Source organism: Mesoplodon densirostris, chromosome 5, assembly GCF_025265405.1.
Source record: "Mesoplodon densirostris isolate mMesDen1 chromosome 5, mMesDen1 primary haplotype, whole genome shotgun sequence".
Lineage (NCBI taxonomy): Eukaryota > Metazoa > Chordata > Mammalia > Artiodactyla > Ziphiidae > Mesoplodon > Mesoplodon densirostris.
Window position 1 is genome coordinate 138,622,258 of NC_082665.1, and position 27,028 is coordinate 138,649,285.

At 38.0% G+C, this 27,028-nt stretch overlaps 1 protein-coding gene across 1 annotated transcript in view; it reads left to right on the forward strand.

Moving 5' to 3' along the window:
* The first annotated feature begins 1,217 nt into the window (after positions 1-1,217).
* LOC132490843 (ceruloplasmin) overlaps positions 1,218-27,028 on the forward strand; it is a 67,651-nt gene continuing 41,840 nt past the window's right edge. The window contains exons 1-9 of the mRNA XM_060099551.1: positions 1,218-1,366; positions 10,072-10,319; positions 12,116-12,328; positions 12,691-12,864; positions 14,461-14,715; positions 16,009-16,180; positions 20,149-20,288; positions 21,451-21,588; positions 22,624-22,838. Of these exons, the coding sequence (XP_059955534.1) occupies positions 1,221-1,366; positions 10,072-10,319; positions 12,116-12,328; positions 12,691-12,864; positions 14,461-14,715; positions 16,009-16,180; positions 20,149-20,288; positions 21,451-21,588; positions 22,624-22,838 (1,701 nt within the window). The 5' untranslated portion in view covers positions 1,218-1,220. The remainder of the gene's footprint in view (positions 1,367-10,071; positions 10,320-12,115; positions 12,329-12,690; positions 12,865-14,460; positions 14,716-16,008; positions 16,181-20,148; positions 20,289-21,450; positions 21,589-22,623; positions 22,839-27,028) is intronic.

Sequence of the window (27,028 nt, forward strand, 5' to 3'; positions counted from 1 at the left end):
CCCTCTGAGGCTGAGATTTTAAAGATGAGGAAACTGAGGCTGGGGTCAAGTATGTATATTGCTTGGGGTCACATGGTGTCATCAGATTTTGATCTTTATCCTGCTGTTTTCCTTAGCATTCAGTCTCCTTCTCTGATTTATGTTTCTCTGTAGCACTTGTTGCTAATAATAAATATTTCACTCTTCATTTGTATATAGTTGGTCTCTCCCCAGTAGAATGTAAGTTGACGAGGGTAGGGATTCATGTCTGTTTTATTCACTGCTGTATCCCCACAGTGTTTAGAACAGTGTTTGGCACACAGAGGGCTCATTCAGTAATACTTATTAAATGAATGAATCATTCAAACATTGGGGTGCCTTCTCCTATACCAATCCATTTCTATAAACACCTTTTGGCAAATACTTACATAATGCATTGAGGTATTCTAGAGAAAAAGATTACATCAGCACAAAATGTGCACTGTTATCATCAGGATTTCCTTCAGCTAAAAAATAAAAAGTCTTTTACCCCCAAATTCATGTCCACATCAAAGAGAGAAACCCCAGGTTAATAAACTAGAGCTCTTTCTCTTTACTAAAATCAACTTTTGCCTTTGAAGACAGGTTTATTTATGTCTAATTTCTTTGATAATTAAAACAGAATCATCAACCCCTGTTATTCTCTGCTAGTTATTTGCATATAGCAATACACAATAATCTGATAAACTTTCTATGATGATGTGTTCGGAGCTTACAAAATAAATAAAGCCTTCAAAATAAATTCTTATTTGAGGGTACTTTAATCTAGCATGCTAAATATCATGTTTTGTAGCTTAAAGTTGTAACTAGTTATTGTTAGGCTTTTCAAAAGGAAAGAGAGCATTGTATTGTAGCATACTGTTGGAAGAACAAAAGGAGCATTTAGACATGGTCTTTGCCCTCCTGGAATTTACACAATGAATGGTAGAAGCACAGAGTTATACACACTCCAGCACCTCCAACAATAACTGTTGACTTTTTATTTGCAATCAGAGAATCCTGGCAATGGAAAACTAAGTTTTCCCTGGGTTTACGAGAACTGAACTGAAGTGGAAAATGTTATTTGCTTTAACGAAATAATTTCGTCTTGTGCAACAAAAAATTCTGTCCATCAAGTAAATAAAGGGAGAAAGGCTTATTTATAAAGTTGCCGGCTTCTGATTTCATTCTATTGCTTCTCAGGCTCCAAGAGGGAAAAAAAAATGAAGATTTCCTTGCTCTGTATTTTTCTAATTTTATGTAGTGCCTCAGCCTGGGCTAAAGATAAACATTATTACATTGGAATTATTGAAACAACTTGGGACTATGCCTCTGACCATGGGGAAAAGAAACTTATTTCAGTTGACACGTAAGTAACTATTTTTTCTTGATTATAGACCAAATTTATAAATTATTGATTAAAAAATAAAGCCAATAAGATGAAATATTTCTTTAATTTGTATATACAAAAACTGCAAAATATGGACTTGAAACAATAGACACTTTAATAAATCTCTAATTCCTGGGATTTTGTTTGTTTTTTGAGAGGCTGCCTTACTCTTTTCCACTTGGTCCTGAGGAACTGTGTGGGCTTCTTATTACCTCCTCTGGTTCTTATCACATCTCCCATCAGGGTTCAGTCTTTTTTTCTGTTTATGCAGAAGTTCTTTCATCTAAAGAATAACTGTATAAAATTTTATTTTTCCTATACCGTTTACTAATTACTAGTGGTAAAAATAAAAGTTTTTTAATCCTTCAAAGAATCACTTATAGAAATCAAATATAATTTTAATATGACTTTGCCTAATACTTGTTGGGTGACTCTGGACTGTTAATTACATTCATCTTTCTCAGACTCAGCATCCTAACCTGTAAAATGAAGATAATGAGAATACTTCAGGGGGTTGTTTAAAGAGTGGGTGCACACAGAGCTCTTCGTACAGTCCTTGGCACATAATACATGTGCAAAAAAATGTGAGATAGTTATTATAATGCCTCCTCAAAAAGCTCTATGTAACTTAAATGTTTTCTTGTTTCAGTTGAAAGGTCCCTTATTTCCAGCAACATCCACCACATGAAAAACCAGGGGTATAGTTTTCCTTGAAGATTTTTGTGATGGAAGTTTGTCTATACAGAGGTCATCACTTTTAATAATGTTAGTTAAAAATTTAACACCAAATTGAAATTTGTTATTCAAAACCAATATTCACAACATTTAAAGATGTATTTTAGTGGTGAAAATATATTTTAAAGATGATAAATGTATCTTAATAGTGATACTTAAAAATGTATGTTAATGGTGACAAATGAACCCAATGACCATTAACTGCTGAGATTGTATCTTTAAAAATTGGCCATAAAGTATGCCAAATTTCATAACATTGACTCTGTTGATGGTTATACAATATTCTCATTAATTTTATGTACATTTGAAATTTTTCAAAGTTGATAATAATACCTAATTGTTAAGTTATTAATTCAGTAATATGCAGTGAGGAAAGTTTCTGACCTAAAGATAATTAATTGTAAATAAAACTAGTATATCTTTTTTTTTTTTTTTTTTTTTTTCTTTTTGCAGTATGCGGGCCTCTCACTGTTGTGGCCTCTCCCGTTGCGGAGCACAGGCTCCGGACGCACAGGCCCAGCGGCCACGGCTCACGGGCCCAGCCGCTCCGCGGCATATGGGATCCTCCCAGACCGGGGCACGAACCCGTATCCCCTGCATCGGCAGGCGGACTCTCAACCACTGCGCCACCAGGGAGGCCCTAAAACTAGTATATCTTACAATTATTTTTTTAAGCCTGGTTTTGAGCTACTGTTCTCTTCTTAGGGACATGACATATTTTTATGGCTTCATAAGGACCATTATTTTGTATGCATTCAGCATTTTCCCTAACTAAACATAATATAAATTATGCATTTTTTAATAAGGAAACTAGACACATTTTTTAAAATGTCAGACATATTAGGGGAAAAAAAGTACTGTCCTACTCCACGCCCTCACCCACCATCTTTCTGCCATTATTCATGGTCAAAAATCAAATAAAATCAGTTTTATTGGGCATCAACTAAGTGCAAGACATTGCCCCAAGCACGTTTTAGTAAAGTCTTCTCTAATTCTAGAAATTTAGAAGAGAAAAAGGCTTTGTTAAGAATTTTTTTGCAGGGAGGGAAGAGAATTCCTTTATTTTTAAATACTCTAAGGATTTTCCTGGCAGTCCAGTGGTTAAGATTGGAAGCCCTCCCGCTTCCAATGCAGGGGGCGTGGGTTCGATCCCTGATTGGGGAACTAAGATCCCACATGCTGCACAGCACAATCAAAAAAAAAAAAAAAAAAGACTAACTACTCTAGTGTCCTGTGTGTGCTGGAGAGGGTATACAGCATTGGCTTGATCATCTTCTTTTGCTTCAGCAACAGCCTAGAGTTGTGCAAACTCTAGATGACAATGCTCACTCTGTCTGTGAAATTTTTAATACATCTGAACAGCAAATATTGAATAGGCCTTTAGCAATTTTGCCAGTACTATGCTAATCCTTTTGTATAGATGAGTTTAGGTAGCAACTTTTTGCTTCCTCTTTGTCTCAGATTTGCAGAATGTCCAGCTGCTTAATCCATTCAGCCTTCTATAACAAAATACACCAGACTGTAGCTTATCAACAACAGAAATTAATTTCTCACAGTTCAAGAGGTTCAAGAGGAAGTCCAAGGTGCCAGCATGGTCATCTCTCTTCCGAGTTCATAGCCTTTTTGCTGTGTCCTCACTTGGTGGAAGGGACTAAGGATCTCTTTGGAGCCTCTTTTATAAGGCATCTACCCTGTTCATGAGAGCTCCACCCTCATGACCTAAGCACGTCCAAAGGCCTCACCTCCTAATACAATCACATTAGAGATCAGGATTTCAACATATGGCAAAGACTGATGTGATATCACCAGGCATGATTACTGACACTCGTTGTGTGAAGGCTAAAAAGGAGTGGAGATAAATAGGCTGAGGAACAGGTTGAAAGAGTGCAAGATATTTGTTAGGCAAAGAATTAGGTTTAAGCTGATGTTGACCTTGAAGGTCTGGAACAATGAAGACAAAAGTACGTATTGAGATGGCAGAAACTCCAACTGTTTCATGCACCAGTGATCACTGGTACCTAGAACATAGGAGGCACTAAATAAATATATTTATGAGTAAATGAAAGTGAATGAATAAAAGTATATAGGAAGCTAGACAAAATTATAGGCTGTGTTGTAAAACATTTCCCTTGCTCCTAGTATGGACAGATTCACACCGTGAAATAAATCAGAAGATACAATGAAATAAGAAAAGTCAGTTTATGGAGTTATATGTGGGTTAGTGGAACTGAAAACACTGGCAGATATAAAAGAGAAAATGTATGGATTTCTTTTAACTAGGAAAATAGAGTTTACTTTTTTTTGTCATATCAGTAATAGTTATTTCTAATGGGGTGAGGTAGAAAGTAATTTCCTTATGCTCAGCACTGCCATTTACTTAGGTCCGTGCCTTATCTGTCATTTCAACAAATCAATAAGTAAAGATCTATAAAATATAGTTCCTGCTCCTAAGTTATTTGTACTTAAATGAGAATAAAAGACATACATATGAAAACAATTAGCAAATGCAATACTTTGTTCTGGGCCCTTGGTAGACACTAATTAAGTATGTATTGACTTTTGGCTACATAGTAGCAATAAGTAGCAATACTCCTGTTATCTTCAGGTTACTTTTTTTCCTGGTGACCTATAGGATGCTAGAAATAAGTGAAAAAATCCTTAAACACAAGAACAGCCATCACAAAACCCTTTTACACTAACCTCATAGGCTCTCACTCAGGCTTGGTGACTCTTAATTAACATACAGTTCTTACAAAACATTGTTACCTAGTTTTCCAGCCCATTGTAGGTTTAAGAAATAAATCAGAAATATTATAGTGAAGATGTCATCATAAGTAGACCCAATGACAAGAAGAAATGACAGCTCAAATTTTACCCAAAGAGGGCTTCCCTCGTGGCGCAGTGGTTGAGAGTCTGCCTGACGATGCAGGGGACACGGGTTCGTGCTCCGGTCCAGGAAGATCCCACATGCTGCGGAGCGGCTGGGCCCGTGAGCCATGGACGCTGAGCCTGCGTGTCCGGAGCCTGTGCTCCACAACGGGAGAGGCCACAACAGTGAGAGGCCCGTGTACCACACACAAAAAAAAAAAAAAAAGAAAGAAAATTTACCCAAAGAAATAGAGAACAAACCAAGAACATTCCACCCTATGGTATAATAATAAGTATTATAATTATAATATTGAGTGATCAGGATACCATAAATATTTAATAAATGTTAATGTTTACTATCATTATCAGAAAAGAAGTTGATTTTTTTCCCAGTACACCCTGTTTAAGAAAACAAGGAAGCAAACAAAACATTTTTAAAGAAAAAACTTGCACTGAAGGCATTCATTTTACCCCTTCAAAAATAGTCTTAACATTTAAAATAATTCTTAAAGAGGTATAATTATGAGCTAAAGTTATCTGGAAAAGTCGCTTATGATGACTCATATTCCAAGGTTGCCAAATAAAAAATAGTAAGCAAAATCTGGTGTGGTATAAACACTTCATATAGGACAGCCTGTGTGCAGGAACTAATGAAGTAACTACACCATTTTATACATTTCAGGCTCTACAATTTATTGTCACAGCTGCTATTTTCCCCAAGAACATATCCAAAAGAGGGCTGACACCTAGGTACCATTTTCATGCTGTGTTAATGAAGCCAGGCCACTGAGAACCTATAATTCACCTGAGTTTGTGCTATGCATATCCAGGTTAAGTCTTTGCCTGCCAGTTAATTTTTGACTGTTTTCCTTGTGATTCCTGTGTGTAGTAGGCAGAATTTTTTAAATGATCTGCAAAGATATCCTACCCTAAAACTCCAGAACCCGTGAATATGATGAGATATTACTCCCACGATTTATGTTACATTCAATGATACAGTTGACTTTAAACTAAGGACATGATCTGGGTGGGTCTAGTCCAAAGCAGAGAATTCTCTAGTAGAAGAAAAGGAAGTCAGAGAGATTCAAAGAGGTTTGAGGGGGATTCAACAAACTGTTGCTGACTTGAAGATGGAAGAAGCCACTGGGAAGGAGTATGGGTGGTCTTAAAGAACTGGGAGAGGTCCTCATCTGCTAGCTAGCAAGGAAGCAGGAATTTCAGTCCTACAACCATAATGAACTGAATTCTGCCAATAACCTGAGTGAGATTGGCAGTAGACTTCTCCACAGATCCTCCAGACAAGTACTCAGCCCAACCAACAGCTTGATGCCAGCTGTGACAACCTGAGCAGAGAACCCAGTCATGCCAGGCCAGACTTCTGATCCAAGGAACTGTGAACTAATAAATAGGTGCTGTTTTAAGCTGCTTTATGATCATTTGTTACACAGCAAGAGAAAACTAATATACTATGTCTCAATTAACGAAGCTAAGAATCCAGAAACTTTTCACGTGTATTACCCACAGTTTAGTAACCATGGCTAAACATAAACCAAGGCCCCCTTGAGTGCACTCTGAATTTATGGGAGGGAGTAGCATTATTATTATCTTACTAAGGCAGTGTTAAAATGTTTTAATTCCTCTACCATTAAAAACTCACTTCTGGGTCTGAATCTACCAGAAATTAGAGGAATTGCTATAGGATTATAGGAATTGGGGGCGCTAAAAAGGAAGGATGTGTTTACTGAGAGGGGGACATATCTATTGTAAAGAACAGGAGAGAACATGTTACAGTTGCCAACAGAAAGAACTATGATTAATGTGAATTACTTGCTTGGGTCAAAGAACAACCATAATAGATTTTTTTGACTGGATATCTGACTGGCAAACTTCCTGCAAGCTTCCAGTAACTGATACTTTGTCCCCAAAGCCATGCTCTTAAAGTTAAACAGACATTCCCTAATGACAGTTTGATGTTTCTTTGGAGACAAGCAAACAGGCCTCCTCCAAGCTATCACATGATGTGAAATATTTCCCAATTTGGTTAAGATTTAATTTTGTTTCCGAAAAAAAGACAAGATGAGAAACACATTGTGCATATTGCTATGTGTATAAAAGGAATTCCAAATGTTAAAAATACTGGATAGATTATGATTTCAGAGCAATTACTTTTTAAAGTAATTTTCACACCCCTCCCCCCAAAATCTTTGTATACATAAAAACGAATCCCAAAACTTAGACAATGCTCCTCCTATCTCAGGAAATGATTAATACAGGAGAATGTCAATACAATGAAAGCATTTTGACAAAGTCTGCTACAGTTTATTGAAAAGGGATGTGACATATTCCTTAATGCTTTAGAGGCACATTTAGAAAATATAAATACACACTATAAATGAAGCCTTAAGAATTTGAGGGCTATTTTAAAACTCTGGCTTTATTTAAGATATGGATCAACAGAGCATGGTAGAACACAGATTAGAATCTCTATTTAAATATCATTGGGGCCAATCCCCTAGCAATAAGAGTGTGTACAGACACTGGAGAAAATTTACCCCGAGGCACAGACGGACCTGTGTGAGATAGAGTTGTCCAGGGTCCTCTGGAGTGACCCAAGAGTAATTCCGTCCTTGCACTGTAAGCTTTGCAGCTGCCGCTGCGTGCCTGACTGAACTGCCCTCTTCCTGACCTCCTCTCAGCAGTGTGGACTGGATGAATCTGTCTTTAATCTCAGTGGCCTTCAGTGCCTCAGAATTTTGCTGTTGGCAAAACATCTATTTATTAAGAATACTCCTGGGCTTCCCTGGTGGCGCAGTGGTTGGGAGTCCGCCTGCCGATGCAGAAGACACGGGTTCGTGCCCCAGTCCGGGAAGATCCCACATGCCACGGAGCAGCTGGGCCCATGAGCCATGGCCGCTGAGCCTGCGCCGGAGCCTGTGCTCCGCAATGCAAGAGGCCACAACAGTGAGAGGCCCGTGTACCGGAAAAAAAAAAAAAAAAAAAGAATACTCCTGTCCATACTAATGCTGCAGTTTCCAGGGAAGAATGTTTTCCCATGTATTTTGATGTCCTCGAAGTCTCTCAGAGCCTTTCTTAATTTTTTTTTTTTTTTCTGTTTGGGTCTAACAAAATGGAAACTGCAACAAACAATTAGAAAATGAAAATAAATATGAGAAATAAAGGCCTAAGCATGGATTTGCCATCCCGGGTACAAAAGATGTCACTTCTTTATTTTTCTAACTTCCAGCTTGGCCCTTCTCCCACCATGATAGGGGAAGGGACCCCCATCTCATTCATCTTTCAGTGAACAAGTTGAGAATCCTGGGGTTTAACAATCCAGGATTTAAAAAATTGGGGTCCCTAGTGTAACAACTATGAGATGCTCATTGTTGAAACCCCCTGGTCAATTCAGAACACGGGGGTTCTACTATCTCCAAAGCCTGTTCCCAATGCCCAGACGCAGCCACCAGGACCACTGCCAAGTGGCCCTGCTCACTGGTCCCAGCACTCAGGCTCAATCTGGTGCCTCCATGCTGCCATGCCAGCAGACGTTTGACCACGACCAGGGTATGGCCTGGAAACAGAACCTGCCACCTTTCCGTCTCATGTCCTCCAGGAATCCCACTGCCTATGGGACTGGGCCACTTTCTTCCCCTTCCCCTTGCAGCCTCCCTTACTCAGGTTGCCCATGAATGAAGAACGACATCAGAACACACAGGGGTATTTGTTAGCAAATGCAGATGCCTGACCTTCACACCAGCAGCACAGAAGCAGAATCAGTGGGGCTGGGGCCTAGGAACCTGTATTTTATCAAGGTCCTCAGTAGATTCCTGTGCACATGAAAACTTAAGAAACTTAGGCCAGAGCCCTAGATTTTTAAAAAAACAGATCTTTCAACTTGGACCTTGCAACAGAGAAAGTCCAGAGCTCCCAGACAAACCCTGCCCTCATCTTGAAGAGAGAATGGAAAAGTACCCTTCACTCTTTCTGATGAGCTTCCTGCTGAGGAAACAAGACAAAGTTTATTTCTCCTCAGTCAGGTTATGTGGCCTCATATGGGTTGAATGGAAAATGGTAAAGTGTCAAAGGTCACCGAGATCAAAGTAGGCAAAACACAGGCACGCGCACACACACACACACACAAACAAACACAAACCCCAGACCATCAGCTGAGGTTAGCAGTTTTTATTCTAGTGGAGGAGACCTCGGTTGTGGAAGCGTTTGCCAAAGCCCAGGTTTTAAGTGGGTTCCCCTGAATGGCTAGATGGCATTGCCCACAGATAGATCCCATTGAACTCTCTGGGCTTGCATTAAGCACAGTAACTTAAGAATCAGTTCAAAAGTTTCAATATCAAACTTGTTTTCTTTTCTTTTCTTTTTTTTCCTGGCTACTATTCAATTTGTTGATATTTTTAGGAAAGTTTTAAGCAACTATTAATCAGCCACTAACCAGAATATAAACATTCAATGTTCAAGTATTTTTGCTAGCAAGGGATTAAAAAACCACAGGGGTAATTCAAATGCAAAGATAATTTTAAGACCCACACACATTGATGAATCAATTCCAACTTTGATTTAGTTTTGTTAAAAGAAATTAAAAAGATGGAATTACTTTAGCATTATTAGTTTTACTTTAGGAAAAAAATATGCACTTACTTTCACACCTCACATATTCAGATTGAATGCTTATAAACTCAGGTTTTTTCCAGTGGCTGAAAGAGGTATGCCGTAAGTGAGAAATGCCTTCATTAACTGCTTTATTTTAATATTTCACTTTAATTTTGTATTCTATTCCACAATGCCTCTGTGTTTTACCATGAAAATCTTACAGGAAATACTCTGGTAAGCTGCATTACATTTTTATGGCGCATCCACACATGGTGGTCTGCCATATAGCTGATGTGTGACACCTCACATAATTAAAATAACAGGGCTAAGTGCCAGCTCTCCTCTTCATTTTTTGGAGGCATCCCTACAACAACTGGCAAACATTTAATATGATATGGTCATTCCTTTCTCTTTCATTATAATGTTATCCCGACAAGTGATGGCTTCTAAGAGAGTTGTCTTCTTTTCCTTTGCAGGGAACATTCCAATATCTATCTTCAAAATGGCCCCAATAGAATTGGAAAAGTCTACAAGAAGGCCCTGTATCTTCAGTACACAAATGAAACCTTTAGGACGATTATAGAGAAACCTGTCTGGCTGGGGTTTTTAGGCCCTATTATCAAAGCTGAAACTGGAGATACAGTTTATGTACATCTAAAAAACTTTGCCTCTAGGCCTTATACTTTTCATGCACATGGAATGACTTACTATAAGGAACATGAGGGTAAGTTCAGCTCATATGTAGCTGGAATTTCCTCTTCCTTTTCAGTAGGAACACTTTTTAATTCCTGAGATTATGGACTTTCCTCCTGGATAAGACCTGTACTATGTTGTTTAGCTCGAAACTATTTTATGAATAAGTATTTTGGTTCATCCCAATAATGCTGTGTTTCTCTGGGTTGTACTTGCTTTGTGTGAAGTGTGAATGTGATAGAATTTCTGTGTGGACTCATGTAGTGAGAGTCAGTGAGAGGTGGGACCTCCTTCCCAGTGCCCAACGCCTTTCCAGACAAATGGTCAAAATAAGAGAAATGGGCAGTGTGCATTAGAGCCTGGAAAAGACAGAAAGCCAGAAGAAGAAACAGGACCCAAGATGGGGATTGTCTTATCTCTGAAGTTCCTACATGTGAACATACTGTAGCCACTGTCACCTTCCATCCTAACTTTGGATAAACTCTGTCCCAGCTAAGGAAGCATGAGTAGTCTCATACAGTAGCCAAGTAGTGCAGGTGGCTGAATGGTCCCAGAGTCACATCTGAGACACAGTTAACCAAAAGGTCATTTGAATGTAGGACTTGGAATCCTTAAAGATGGTACAGGAAGAACAAATATTAGATTTGGTGCTTGTGATCTCATTCTTAGTACATGATGATGATGGTGATAATGATGAAGGGAGATGGTGTTTTGTAGTGATTAAGAACAAGAGCTTCAAAATTAATAGGTCGATGTTTGAGTGCAGTGTTGCCTTTTATTGACTGAATGACCTTGGACAAGTTAACTTAAATTCTCTGTGCTACAGTTTTCTCATCTATAAAATAGGGACAATGAGAGTACACAATAATAGCTCAATAAATGTCAGCTATTATCCTAGGCAAAAATGCTGAGGCCATGTTCATTGAAATTATAAGGATCAAGTTTGGAAATTAGGATAAAATTAGTTTTAATTAATTATTGGTTTTCTATTTAAAAGAGGTATTGCTTTACAGGGTGAATGTTTTGATCCTCTATATTTTTAAATTTGTTTTTCTAAACCAAACAATTACATTCATAGCATAAAAGCTGACTGCCATCTTATTTATTTTTTACAATTTCATGGTATATTTTGGTTTCAATCTTTTTAAAGGTATGGTCATTGTATTGTGGATATGTTAGAAGAAAAAAGAGTTCTTTTAGAGATACATACTCAATTATTTATGAATGAAATGATATGATGTCAGGGATTTGCTTTAGAATAATTCACTGATGATGACTAATTCACTGTTAAGAGTGGGTGAGGGCATAGATGAAACAAGATTGGCCTTGAGTTGATCATTGTTAAAGCTGGGCTGTTGGGCACATGGAAGTTCATTATATTATTCTCTCAACTTTTGCATATGTTCGGAAATTTACAAAATTAAACAATCCCATGGTAACTTCAAAGGCAAAAATCTGATATCATACAAGAAGCTTCAAGTGATAGGAGAAAGTAGCCATTTTGCTCTTACTTCCATACCATAACCCCAGGGCAAAAGTGGTGCTTTAAATTGCAAACCAACAGTCATTATGCTGCTGACATATCTATTACTGCTCCTTGAAGACTCAGTCAAGTATAAAAAATGATAACATTTTCTGTGAAACTTCCAGACCCTGTAGCCATTTGCCTTTTATTCTTCTGTGCTCAAATAGAACACCACTGCATTCCCAAGGGGATACATACTACATGTTGAATAAATGTTTGCTGAATGAATTAATAGACCATCTATTTTCTCATTTAAGCTCAAACACATTCAATTTGTAATTTCATTGCATGTCGTTTCCTAGGGGCCATGTACCCTGATAACACCACAGGTTTTCAAAAAGCAGACGACAAAGTGCAGCCAGGTGAACAGTGTATGTACATATTGCATGCCAATCCAGAACAAGGTCCTGGTGAGGAAGACAGCAATTGTGTGACCAGGATTTACCATTCCCACATTGATGCTCCAAGAGATATCGCCACAGGACTCATTGGACCTTTAATACACTGTAAAAAAGGTACATTTTCTCATTATTATTCACAATAAATGACTAAAGACAGTAGAGAGGGAGGTTTGTTTTTAAAATATACTTTAAGTCTTATGTGTTATGATTGAGTAGGTAAGGTAGAGAGGCAGTGAGTCTAGAAAAAAAGGAAAGGAAGAGCAGGGAAGGGTAAGGAGAAAAATGGGTACATGGAACAACATTCAGGTTACTGAACGTAAATTCCCTAAATGTTTCCAAGTCTATAAAACCGAATTGACTGGTTTAGATTTCTGGTTTATTAGGAAAATAAATACAAAAATTTTTTAAACTATAAATCACATGCTAAAATTCATGCTAAAAATTAAGTTCTACTGATATAGTAATTTTCACTTCAGATTCTCTGGATAAAGAAGAAGAAAAAAATATTGACAAAGAATTTGTGGTGATGTTTTCTGTTGTGGATGAAAATCTCAGCTGGTACCTAGAAGACAACATTAAGACCTACTGTTCTGAACCAGAGAAGGTTGACAAAGACAATGAAGACTTCCAGGAGAGTAACAGAATGTATTGTAAGATTACATAAGATCTGTTAACTTTATCTTATTTTTCTCGGTCCATTAATTCTGCTACTCTTATTCCCTCACATGAATAAGTAGCGTGTTTCTAATCTATGCCATTGGTAACAAAGCATATTGGATGTGCAACTTGATATTCAGCTAAACAGGTCCAATCAAAACTCTGAGCCAGGTAAAGCTGGATACATCAAATCGTTTCCAAACCATTATCAATTATGGTTAAATGTATATGCATGTTATATTTGTATATTTTTTATTCTCCCAACTCATTTTAAAAATTATTTGAGGCAGCCTAAAATTGTTAAATTATATTGTAAAGTATTGCACTATAATTAAGAAAATAGTTCAAACCACTAGTTCTGAAAGGTATTTCTTTTACATACATATTGTTCTTCACTACCCACCCACCCCAACCTTGCATCATTTTTTCTTATATTTTAGTTCACTTTATGTCTTCTAAAAATGTTTTCTTTACTGCCTGGGCTTCTCCTTGATTCTCAGACACAAAATAATGGGGTTAGTAAGATAGCCCATCACTCAGAATTTGCATAAAAAATCAAATCCCTTAATATGAACTAAACCAATAAGTATAGATTTTTGTTAGTTTGTGTTTAGCTTCTTAAAAATAACCCTTACTCAGAAACTGAGGACACAAAAATAACTGTACTATCAAAGAAGAAAAATTAACTAATTAACAAAGTACGGATTTTTATTTCCAACTTTTGCTTATTTCTGGCTGAAAGATCCTCTTTCCATATTTTAATCCAGCCTCTGTTATGTGCTAACCAAAATAGGTGTTAGAGACTCAAACTTCTGGTCTGGCTAAGTCTAGTGTGGTATCCCTGTTGCATCTGGTTACCTCGCAATACTTCCCAAAACTGATTTCTACCTTAACTCTAGGACCTCTCAGTTTGAGCAGTGGCCCTTAGTTTCTTTGAAGAATCAGGCTATCCTGCTTTTGACCTCTTAGGTCTTTGTGGCTCTGGTCACTTGTTCCTACTGTCCTTTCCCTGCACTTCTTCTTTCCTCCTTCACATTTCTTCCAATTTTGTCTTTCATTCTTTTAAAAAAAAAAGGCTTCCCTTGTGCTCTTATTACAAAAGCAATTCACATTCACTGTAGAAAATTGGAAAAGTTCTGATAAACACTAACAAAAAACACTGACATCATCCATACCACCACCAACAACATGATACATGATTGATTCCTAAATAAACTTCAGTGTTTTTTCTATTTACTATATGTGTGCACATTTATATATATATGTATTATATATGTACACATTTGTATTTAAAAATATACACATGAACATACCAAGGTGTAGAGTTTATAACAAAGAGAGCAAATAGATTTCATCTTCAGTGTTGTGTTCATGTGCCAATATTGTGTTGACAAAAATCTTGAGGCTGAATTCAGGTCCAAAATGAAAGAGTACTGTGATTGATTAACAATGTCTGACATGGGTACAGGAGGGAAGAATAGCAGCATGTGTGCCAGATATTTTCAATCCCAAACTGATTTTATTTAGAGGTAACCATCAATATCCCAGTCACCAATGTCTGTTAGTCACAATCTGCTCTTGACTTACAGCTGTGAATGGATATGCTTTTGGAAGTCTCCCAGGACTCTCCATGTGTGCTGAGGACAGAGTAAAATGGTATCTCTTTGGTATGGGTAATGAAGTTGATGTGCATGCAGCTTTCTTCCACGGGCAAGCATTGACTAATAAGAACTACCGTGTTGATACAATCAATCTCTTTCCTGCTACCCTCTTTGATGCTTTTATGGTGGCCCAGAACCCTGGAGAATGGATGCTTAGCTGTCAGAATCTAAACCATCTGAAAGGTAAGGCATCTTTACCTGAAATTAGCTGTCAGTTGAGAAAAGAGTCATGTCTCAGTTACACTATTAATGGGCTGATTATTGGAAATCAGAATCTAAAAGCTAAATAACTTTGGAATGATCTGAGCTTTGAACTGATAACTTAATTTTATTCCTCTGACAGTATGTATCATAATGTAATTTTTAAAAAAGACTGAAAGACTGGAGCATTTATAAAGTAATTAAAAATTGAAAATATGTTAATTTTTGGAAAAGAAAAAATTGGCCCTGATATATAGTCCTACCCTAAAAGTATAATACTGCATACAGCTTCCCAGGTTTGTAAAATACACAATATTTTAAACACCAGAAGATTTGTATATTGTGCTGAAAAGTAGCTTGTTGCTTTTTTTTTGACTTGTTCTATTAAATATAACCAACTTTGTCCTTTGAGTCCAGCTATTCCTTAGTTTAACATGCTAAATATCTCCTCCATCTCTTTAATATAAGGTAATAAAATATCCCCAGTTCTTGAAAAATATTAGTTTGCAATATTGGTCTTCTGAAAAAATTAGGTTTAATCTGGGTCTTTGAGTATGTTACTTTGACTTTCAAACATGATCTTATTCATCAAATGTGATCATGGCAGCAGAAGGCACAGCACAGCAGGTGCATAACCATTTTATCTAAAAGAACAATAATAATACATGCTCATTCTATTCCTCCCCCTCCACCCCACCATATCCCCTAAAATATGGCAGAGCATCTCTTCATCACTTATCTATTTTTTCTCATTAAAGCATTATTTATTTCAATGCTGACTCACTGATAAAATAAAACAGCGAGGGAATTCCCTGGCGGTCTGGTGGTTAGGACTCTGCATTTTCATTGCCAAGGGCGCAGATTCAATTCCTGGTCCAGGAACTAAGATTCTACAAGCCACGTGGCGTGGTCCCCTCAAAAAAGTGTAATAAAATTGTGAAAGTTCATTTCTCCCCACATCACTTATCTATTATTGTGTCCTTTTTTTTTCTTTCTCATCAAAAGCCTTCCCAAGCAAAACCCCGTAGAAACTGGTTCTATATTTTTGAAAACACTAGTAGTATCACTTCTCTGTGCCATATAGAGAATTTTTTTTCACTGCTTGAATTTTCCATGAGTGATTTATATACAACTGGTTACTCTAGTTTATAGTATTGTTCCTAGCTATCTATTTCTTCAGTTTCCATCTGTCATTTCACCAGCAGCATTTACAAGGCAATAGGAGAGACAAACATTGGCTTCATTAACCAGTGTCTCCTCCTGTGTGGTTTTCAGCTGGTTTGCAGGCCTTTTTCTGGGTACAAGACTGTAAGAAGCCTTCATCTGAGAACGATATCCGTGGCAAACATGTTAGACACTACTACATTGCTGCTGAGGAAATCATCTGGAACTATGCACCCTCCGGCATAGACACCTTCACCAAAGAAAACTTAACAGCACCTGGAAGGTAATTCAGAAAAAAAGATATTATTTCAAAATATGCCTCCCCCCCGAAAAAATCATAAAAGGCTGATTCAGTGATTAAAATTTTAATTGGTACCTGAAATTGAGTAACTAGACTGCTAAATATTTATTAGGGTTTGGTAGTGAGTCCAAGTTTGAGAAATAGGACTTTTGAGTGCATGAAAAAGAATAGATTTAAAAGTTTTCAAATGCTCAACAAAACTCTCAGAAAACATTGAATACAATTAGATCAGTTCATTTGCTTTTCATTTCTGAAAACATAGCATTGTAAAATCCAGCAGCATTAAGTACATTCACAAGGTTGTATAATCATCAGCACTGTCCATTCCCAGAAATTTTTCATCATTCCAAGCAGAAATGCTGTGTCCACTAAACAAAAACTCCCCATCCCCTGATAACCTCTATTCTACTTTCTGTCTCTATGAATTTGCCTATTCTAGGCACCTTATGCAAGTAGAATCATGTAATATTTGTCCTTTTTTGTTTGGCTTATTTTATTTAGTATAATGTTTTCAAGGTTCATCCATGTTGTAGCAGGTATCAGAATTTCGTTCCTCTTTAAGGCTGAATAATATTCCACTGTATTCACATACCATGTTTTATTTATCCATCTATCTGTTGATGGACATCTGGGTTGCTTCTACCTTTCAGCTGTTGTGGATAATGCCATTATGAACACTGGAGTACAAGTATATGTTTAGGTCTCTGCTTTCAGTTCTTTTGGGTATACATCTAGGAGTAGAATTGCTTGATCATATGATGATTCTATTTTTAATTTTTTGAGGAACCACCATATGGTTTTCCACAGCAGCTTCACCATTTTACATTCCCACCAGCAATGTACAAGGGTTCTAATTTCTCTTCTAATTGCCAACATTTATTTTCCATTTTTAAAAAAAATAGCCATCTTAACAGGTGCAAAGAGGTATCTAATTGTGGTTCTGATTTGCATTTCCCTGATGCTTAGTGATTCTGAGAATCTTTTCATGTTCTCATTAGCAATTTGGAGAAATGTCTGTTCAAGTCCTTTGCCCATTTCTTAATTGGGTTATTTGGGGGTTTTTGTTGTTAAGTTATAAGAGTTCTTTTTATATTCTGGATATTAATCCCTTATCAGATATATCTGCTTTACAAGTATTTCCCCTTATTCTGTAGGTTTTCTTTTCATTCTCTTGATAGTGTCCTTTGATGCATACAAGCTACCTTTGGTACATGTCTGATGACTTCCACGGCCCCCCAGCTGTTCTTCCTGCCTCAGTCTTCCTTTCCTACTGTACATTCCTCATAAAACAGCCAAAGCAATCTTTCAAAAATGTCAGTGAGATTATGCCACAGCCCTGCTCCAAGTCTCTGCCCAAACATCACCTCTTTAGAGAACCTTTGTTTGCCATGCATCTACTTGGAAAGGTTAAGTGATTCACTCAACAGCAAACAACAGGTCAATAGCTGGGCCTGACTCTACCCAAGCCTGTGACTACTGAAGCAGAGATTTAAGTCCCCGCCACACTGACATTCAGTTGCAATGACTCCCAAAGCTGTATCTCCAGCCTGGAAGGCTCTTATAAATTGCAGATTTGCATTTTGAACTGCTTAGAGGACACTCCACTTGGATGAAGCCCCTCCAAATCAGTATGTCCAAGTCTGAATCCATTGTCTTCCCCACAAATCTGAGTTTCCCTCTCTGCATGAATGGTATTGCCATCCATCCATCGCTCAAGCCCAGAGCCTGAGCACCACACTTGACTCCCTCCCTCCTTCACTAATCCCTCCTTCTCTTCTCATCAAATGCTGCCTCATTATATCCTAAATATCTCGTAAAGTTGTTTGCTTCTCTCCAACCTCTTTGCTAACACCTCTGAAGTCATCACTACCTCTCATTGAGACTTTAAAAGCAGGCTGCTGACCCGTCTCCCTACCCTGCCTGCTATGCTCCTGCCCTAGTTTATAAGAGATGCCATGCTTGTTGTCTTCTCTGAGCCTTCCCACAGGCTGTTTCCTCCTTGCAAATACCCGCCCCCTTCTCTCCGCATACATATTCCATTATTTTAACTCCACTTCTCCTCTAGATCATTTTAAAGAAACCCGTCCTCTGGAAAGCCTTTGGGGCCTCTCCCCATCACTTTCCCCAACCCCAGGAGAAATGTTTCATAACACTCTGTGCTTATTACATGTTATTATATTGATGGGTTTGTAGTCTGTCTTCTGGGACAGATGTAAAGTCCATGTGGACAGGGATGGGTCCAGCTTGCTTATGGGTATGTCATCAGCATATAACAGGGTTCCTGGTAAAGAGCAGATGTTCCATACATTTGTCAAATGGGAGAAGAGATGAATGGGGTGGCTTTGGCAAGTCAAATGCCTTTCTGAGATTTCATTTTTTCATTTATAAAATGGGGAGAATGGGGAGCCGATGGCAGAGGAGTAGGACGTGGAGCTCACCTCCTCCCAGAAATACACCAAAAATACATCTACATGTGGAACGATTCTCATAGAACATCTACTGAACGCTGGCAGAAGACCTCAGACTTCTGAAAGGGCAAGAAAATCTCCTCGTACCTGGGTAGGACAAAAGAAAAAAGAAAAAAAAGAGAGAGAGAGAAAGGACTTGGGACAGGACCTGTGCCCCTGGGAGGGAGCGGTGGAAGAAGAAAGGTTCCTACAACCTGGCAAGTCCCCTGACTGGCGGGGAGATCAGCCAGGACAGAGGGGGAGCTTCGGAGCCTCGGAGGAGAGCGCAGCAACCAGTTTGCGGAAGGTAAAATGGAGAGAAACCTGCAGGGATGGATAGTACCTCCACCCTGAGCTCCCCAGCCTGAGACACTCGTCCACCCGTGTGGGCGGGGACTGGCGGCTGAAGTTCAGGCTTTGGAGGTTAGACCTGGGGAGAGGACTGGGGTTGGCTGCATGAAGACAGCCTGAATGCAGGGTGCCATTGTTGGGGGCTGCGCGAGGGGAGGGGCAGGACTGCCAAGGAGCGGCTTTTCCCCGCGCATGCGCTCTCAGGCAACAGGACGCTGCCTACACGAGCTCCAGGGGTCGGGGCGGGCTGGGCCTCCACCGCTGAGAGAACCGGGAGCCAATCGCTGCCTCCGCCATCCCAGGGCCCGGGAGGGCGCGCCGGTCACCACATGTGCACGCCCTCTATGCAGGGGAGAAGGGCCAGCACGTGCTGAGGAAAGAGGTAGAAGCATCCCAACTGAAAGTGGCCCTCACGCCAGAAAACAGTAAAACCGCACAAGCTACGCAGGGATGCTCCCGCATATAAATAACCTTCCAAGACTACGGTAGATAACCGTTTCTCCTAAACTCAGAGTAAGAGAAATATAAGCAAACGAAGAAGCAGAGGAACCACTCCCAGTTAAAAGACCGAGAGAATTCCCCTGAAGGGAACAATGAAACAGACCCCTTCAGTCTTATAGACACCGAGTTCAACAAGGAGGTAATGAGGGGCTTCCCTGGTGGCGCAGTGGTTGAGAGTCCGCCTGCCGATGCCGGCGACACGGGTTCGAGCCCTGGTCCGGGAGGATCCCACATGCCGCGGAGCGGCTGGGCCCGTGAGCCATGGCCGCTGAGCCTGCGCACCCGGAGCCTGTGCTCCGCAACGGGAGAGAGAGGCCACAACAGTGAGAGGCCCGCGTACCGCAAAAAAAAAAAAAAAAAAAAAAAGATTCTATTGCAGGACAATTTATTAACTGTCAGGGGTTGACATGGACCCTCCTGAAATTTTTTTCACTTCGCTTGAAAAAATAAAATCTCTATGCCGTGAGTCTCCACCCCTTAACATCCTTCTATAAGGTGCCTAGTACTGTATGCTCCTCTGAGGAGTATTTGGTAAATAATGGGTAATTTCTAAGCACAGGTCAGAATTTTTCTCTTCAGTTAGTATCCTATGTGACAACCTGGCTCTGTTCTGCTTTCAACTCCAGAATTAAACCTTTTTTCTTTTGGCAGTGATTCAGAGGTATTTTTTGAACATGGTTCTACAAGAATTGGAGGCTCATATAAAAAGCTGGTTTATCGTGAGTACACAGATGCCTCCTTTACAAATCGAAAGGAGAGAGGCCCTGAAGAGGAACATCTTGGCATCCTGGGTGAGTCTGTGCAGAATACATATGACTAATGTACTCTTCCCCTGAGCTACCATCAACCTCAGAAAGAACAGAAGCTACAGAACCTGTGGCATGATTTCTACGTATAAACTATGGACGTGGAAGAGGAATCATCAATAAAATGTAGCAGCGAATTACTTTTCCAAATGTAAATTACCCATAGTAAATCTTCATCATTAAAAGCCAGGCCGACTTCAAATGATTAATTTTTTTCTTTCTTCAAAGAGGTAAGGGGTTTGTGTGACTTTGTTTAAATAGATGGTAAAGCTATTAGTTTCCGCTTTTAGCCAAATGTACATTCCCTTAGAAATAAAATTCAGCTACTAATGAGACAGGTTGGGATTGTTTTAGAGCCTCCTGCAGGCTGCCCCCAGGCAGAGCCCAGAGACCTGTTCTTGCTCAGGCACTTGGGCAGAATAGCAAGTGAGTGGCTTCAGACTGTCCTCACTCTTCACCTATTAGCTGTGTTACCTTTGAAAGTACTCAGCTTTCTGTGCCTGTTTCCTTTCTGTAAAATGGGAACAATAATAACAATAGTCCCTACTTCATAAAGCTGTTGTAAGGATTAAATGAGTTAATTCACGTAAACATTCAGAAGAGCACATAAGAAGCTTTCAATAAGTATCATTTTATATATTACATAAAATATTTTTGTACTATATTTCTGTGTTTTTGTTCTATATTTAGTAATAATATTGATTTTCGTGATGGGAAATCCACAACAGTGGTGTTACGTTTCACAGCCAAGACAATTTAACTTACCCCCTTTGGGTGGTCAAGGTTTATGGCATTCTCCTGACTCTTTAGACAAATAACACACATCTGGTCCACAGAAAAATAGGGTGAGGAGAGTGTAGATACTCTGAATAGTATTTTATAGAGTATGAAGCTTGTGAACTAACTTGGATAAAAATGGTAACAAATTTCATTACCTGAAGTTAACTAAGAAAGCCCCTCTCATCTTTTTCTGGCCTCCTCATGTCAAATAGATAATGGACTTTTTAAAAACCAAGGTTTCCATTTGCAACAATAAGCATGTTGCTTCCAGTGGTTCTTGCCAGAGGACAAGGCAAAGAAAACAACTGTCTTATGCATTCTGTGTGCTATATATCAGAGAGGATAATAATTCTCTCTTTGTCCCTAGGTCCTGTCATTTCGGCAGAGGTGGGAGACACCATCAGAGTCACCTTCCATAACAAAGGAACATATCCCCTCAGTATTGAACCGATTGGGGTGAGCGTCGATAAAAGCAATGAGGGCACGTACTACAGCCCAAGCAGAAGTGAGTACAACACTCTGTAACCAAACAATAATGTTTAATAACCTACTGTGCTGGTCACCCCCGGGAAAATTGTCCTGCAAAACCCAAAGGCTGGAACTTCTGAGGAAACTTCTCATATACCGTTCTCAGAATCATGCCAGGAAGCAAGTAAATCTCTTCCTACCATTTCCAATATGTTTGTGGAATTTTGTCCTACCTTAATTGGATGATTATTGACAATGCTGCTAGTAACTTATTTGGATTGCATCAATTATACATTTCCAGAGTTCTATTTGGGTGATTGTTAAATTTGAAAAATATTCTTGCAATTATAAGATTAGATGTACATTTTAGAATATTTAAAAAATATAAAAAGGTGTAGCCAAAAATATTATCCATAGTTCTATAGACAACCACTATTATATTTTTGTATGTCCTCCATTCTTTGATCTGTGTAAATAATAATTACATGTGTTTGAGATCATAGAATATAAATATACTTATCACTATAATTTTATACCCAGAGTTTGCTTTCTTAGCACTATAAACATTTTATAAATATAATTTCAGTGATACAAAATATTCCATTACATGAAAGTATTTAGGTATTTTTGTATGTCAAGGCTGACAAATGAAGACCCTATTCTGGGTCTCAGACTTCTTGTATCCTCACGTGGAGGAAGGGGCTAGGGAACTCTGTGGGATCTCTTTTGTCTGGGCACTAATCCCACTCAGAAGGGCTCCACTCTCATGACCAGATTACCTCCTAAACACCACTTCGAACACCATCATATTGCACATTAGGATTCCAATATGTGAATTTTGGGGAAACATAAACATTCAGACTATAGCAGGCACCAATCTCAGACAGAGGTTTAGAGGAGACTTCCTGGAGAAAATTATTCCCATTTGTGACCTGACACTGTTAGGATTCCACTCTAATTCATAAAAGGAGCACAGAAGTGGGTTATCCTAGACTAAATGCAGTCTACTCCATGGCTCAAATGATGACATTAGAAAGCATACTTAACCTCTCCAGTGTGACCTTTCTTACAGATGCGACTCCTCCTTCAGCCTCCCATGTGGTACCCAAAGGAACATTCACCTATGAATGGACTGTTCCCAAAGAAGTAGGACCCACTTACAAAGATCCTATCTGTCTAGCTAAGATGTATTATTCTGCTGTGGATCCCACCAAAGATATATTTACTGGGCTTATCGGGCCAATGAAAATATGCAGGAAAGGAAGTTTACTTGCAAATGGGAGACTGGTAAGTCCAATGAGGGAAAATGAAAATGATTTTCCAGTCCCTTTGAATTATCATTATTATAAGGAAAATCCTGGGGTTTGAGGCAGTGAGGGTTCCACGCCTAATGTTTATTATAATTTTTTCTTAGGCTTATATCTATATTGTGCAGAGATTCTCTGGCTAACGTGATTGTTCCAGGATGAGTTGGAAACAAGATTTTCCTTGGAATCCAAAGTCTATTATGATACCATTAGACTTCAACACACACATTTCAAAAAATCACCTATTAATGATAATAAGTCACTCAGCATTCACTAAGGAAATATTGCTTAAAATATTTTTTATGTGGCAGCCTGGATGGGAGGGGAGTTCAGGGGAGAATGGATACATGCATATGTATGGCTGAGTTCCTTTGCTGTGCACCTGAAACTATCACAACATTGTTAATTGGCTATACTCCAATATAAAATAAAGTAAAAAAAAATGAAATGGGAAAATGACCCTTTGATCTAGAAATAGAAATCCCTCATCCCACAATTGTTTTTAGCTCTAAAATAAATATTTTAATATAAATCTTTAAAAGAGAAGATTCTTTTAAAAATGCATTCAATACAGTTATCACATCTTAAAGCATCATCATAATTCCTTAATATCATCAAATTTCCAATCAATGTTCACATTTTAATTGAACATTTGTCCTTTAATTGTTTCAAGTTTGTTGTGTGGATAGGCACTCAAATAATTACACACATTACAATCAGTTGATATGTTTCTCAAGATATTTCCTTGCATTTTTCTGTTGCAAAAGTCTTTTATCCTGTAGAAGTTCTCATGTCTAGATTTTACTGATTGCATTCCTGTGGTGTCATTTAACATGTTTCTTTCTCTTTTACTCTATTTCCTATAAATCAGTGGCTAGATCTACAAGCCTGATCAGATTCAGGTTAGATTTTTTTATTTTTTGCAATACTACTTCATGTGTGGTACTGGGTACCTCGATCAAGGAGTATATAATGTATACTTGTCTCTCAGTTGGGGATGTTGTCAGCTACTGATAAACATTTCCTAGATTCATAAATGAATCAGGTGTTGAACAATAGTAATATTTTGATTCCATCATCCCTTCTGTGTTTATTAGCTACTATACTTGTATAAACAGAAACCTCTCTTAATGGACTATTTGGTTGCCCTGAGGTACGTGTTATACAAGAAAGGAATGACAAATGCTTGATTCTTTCCCTTTATTTACAAGTTTTAGAATTACTAGTTCTCTCCTAACATACTTCAAAGGTTTTTAATAGTTTATTTTTAAGTACTATTGTAAACTCATGGATTTAAGCATATTTAGTATGCTTCAATTCATTACTATTATACTTACTGATGCTCAAAATGTCCTATTTTTTGCCACTGGGAGACTTGCTCAGGTTGACTTCATTTTTACATGACCTTAGTAGTCTTTGAAGCTTCTTTGACTTCTAGTATAAAAAGCTATTTCAGGTTCATATTGTACATTTTCTGAGCCAGACCTGAAATCAGTCATTTCTCCCAAAAAGTCCTGGTTCTTTTCAGTAAGAAATTATTTTTAAAACTACAGTCAGGGCATTAGGGGTGCTCAGTGCTATTGTATTAATCATTGTTCCTAAGCCTTTTCAGTGAGCAGAATTGAAAAAAATGTTTTTTTAATAAAATTCATCATGGGTTCATACTGATACTTACTATTCAAATTCAGGTCTATGGATTTTGTTTGTTTGTTTACTTAACCTCATTGATCTTATATCTGTATCTCCCTTCAACTGCACTGAAAAAGCTGAGTTCTCAATAATACCAGCATAAATATGCACTCATTTCATCCCACGATATAGACACAACAGTCTCAGGATTACAGTTACAACACTACAGCCAACAATATAATTATTGAAAACAGTTTTGCAGCCCTTTTTGTCTTTAGAGTGGATCCCACTAAGGATGTTCAGTCAAATTACAGATTTAAAGTCACTTGGAATAGTTCCTCCCTGTGGAGTTTTGCCACCCACTGGATACACAGGTTTATTTATTTATTTATTTTAATGTATTTATTTTTTAGGGATTGCTTTTTAAACTGTAACATTATTTTATAATTACATAAAACATTTGCCTGACTCCAACATTGTATCTACAAAAAGAAGCAGATTCAAAGAAATCTAGCGTCTATCCTTTCTTCCCTGTCACCTATCCCCTCACTATAGATAACTTTTTAAAACTTTATTCTTTTATTTATTTTTCACTATTATTTTTATTAACTTTATTTTTTAGAGCACTTTAATGTTTACAGCAAAATTGAGGGTAAAGTTCAGAGATTTCCAGTATACCTCTTATTCCCCCACACACGCCCTCCCCCAATATCAACATCCTCAACAGAGTAGATCCATGTATCCATCATTACAGTATCATACAGAGTATTTTCACTGCCCTAAAAGTCCTCTGTGCTCCATCCATTCCATCCTTCCAACCCCCAACTCCTAGCAAACCCGGTCTTTTCACTCTCTCCAGAGTTTTGCCTTTTCCAGATTGTCATATAGTTGGAATCATACAATGTATAGCCTTTTCAGATTGGCTTCTTTCACTTAATATGCATTTATGTTTCCTCCAAGTCTTTTCATGGCTCAGTAGCTTATTTCTTTTTAACGATTAATAATATTCTATTGTCTGGCAATTATGAATAAAGCTGCTTTATGAATAAACATCCATATGAAGGTTTTTGTGTAGACATAAGTTTTCGTTTCCTTTGGGGAAATACCAAGGAACCCAATTGCTGGATTATATGGTAAGAGTATGTTTAGTTTAAAAAAAACCAAAAAACCTGCCAAACTCTCTTCCAAAGTGGCTGTACCATTTTGCATTCCCACCAGAAATGAATATTAGAGTTCCCATTGCTCCACATTCTTGCCAGAATTTGGTGTTGTCATGTTCCAGATTTTGGCCATTCTAATAAGTGTGTAGTGGTATCTCATTGGTATTTTAATGACATGTGACATAGAGCACCTTTTCAAATGCTTGTTTGCCATCTGTACATTTGTCTGTTAAGGTCTTTCGTCCATTTGTTAATTGGGTTGTTTTCTTAATGTTGAGTTTTAAGGGTTCTTTTTATGTTTTGATAAACAGTCTTTTATCAGGTGTATCCTTTGTGAATATTTTTCTCCCAGGCTGTGGCTTGTCTTCTCATTTTATTGACAATATTTTCTTCAGAGCATAAAATTTAATTTTAATAAAATCCAGTTTATCAATTCTTTCTTTCATAGATTGTGCCCTTGGTGTTGTGTCTAAAAAGCTATTGCCATATCCAAAGTCATCTAGACTTTCTCCTATGTTATCTTCTAGGAGTTTTACAGTTTTGCACTTTACATTTAGGTCTATGAGCTGTTTTGAGTTAATTTTTGTGAAGAGTGTAAGGTCTATGTCTAGATTCATTTTTTTGCATGTGGATATCCATCTGTTATAGCACCATTTATTGAAAAGACTCTCTTAGCTCCTTTGTCAGAGATCAGTTGACTAAATTTATGTGGCTGTTTCTTAGCTCTCTATTCTTTCTATTGATCTATTGATCTATTCTTTCACCAATACCACACTGTCTTGATTACTGGAGTGTTATAGTAAGGTTTGAAGTTGGGGAGTGTCAGTTCTCCAACTTCATTTTTCTTCAATATTGTGTTGGCTGTTTTGGGGCTTTTGCCTCTCCAGGTAAACTTTAGAATCAGTTTGTAGACATCCACAAATAATTTGCTGGGATTTTGATTCAGACTGCATTGAATCTATAAATCAGGTTAGGAAGAACTGAAACTTGGCAGTATTGAGTCTTCCTATCCATGAACATTTATTTATTTCTTTAATTTCATTCATCAGAGTTTTTAGTTTTCCTCATATAAGATCTTGTACACATTCTTTTAGATTTATAACTAAGTATTTCATTAGGAGGATGCTAATGTAAATGGTATTGCTTTTAATTTCAAATTCCACTTTTCATTGCTAGTATATATGAGATTGATTGACTTTTGTATATTAACCTTGCATCCTGTAACCTTGCTATAATTGCTTATTAGTTACAGGAATTACCTTGTCAGTCCTTTTGGATTTTCTGCATAGATGATCATGTGATCTGTGAACAAAGACAGTTACTTTCTTTCTTCCCAATCTGTATACGTTTTATTTCCTTTTCTTGTCATATTGCACTAGCT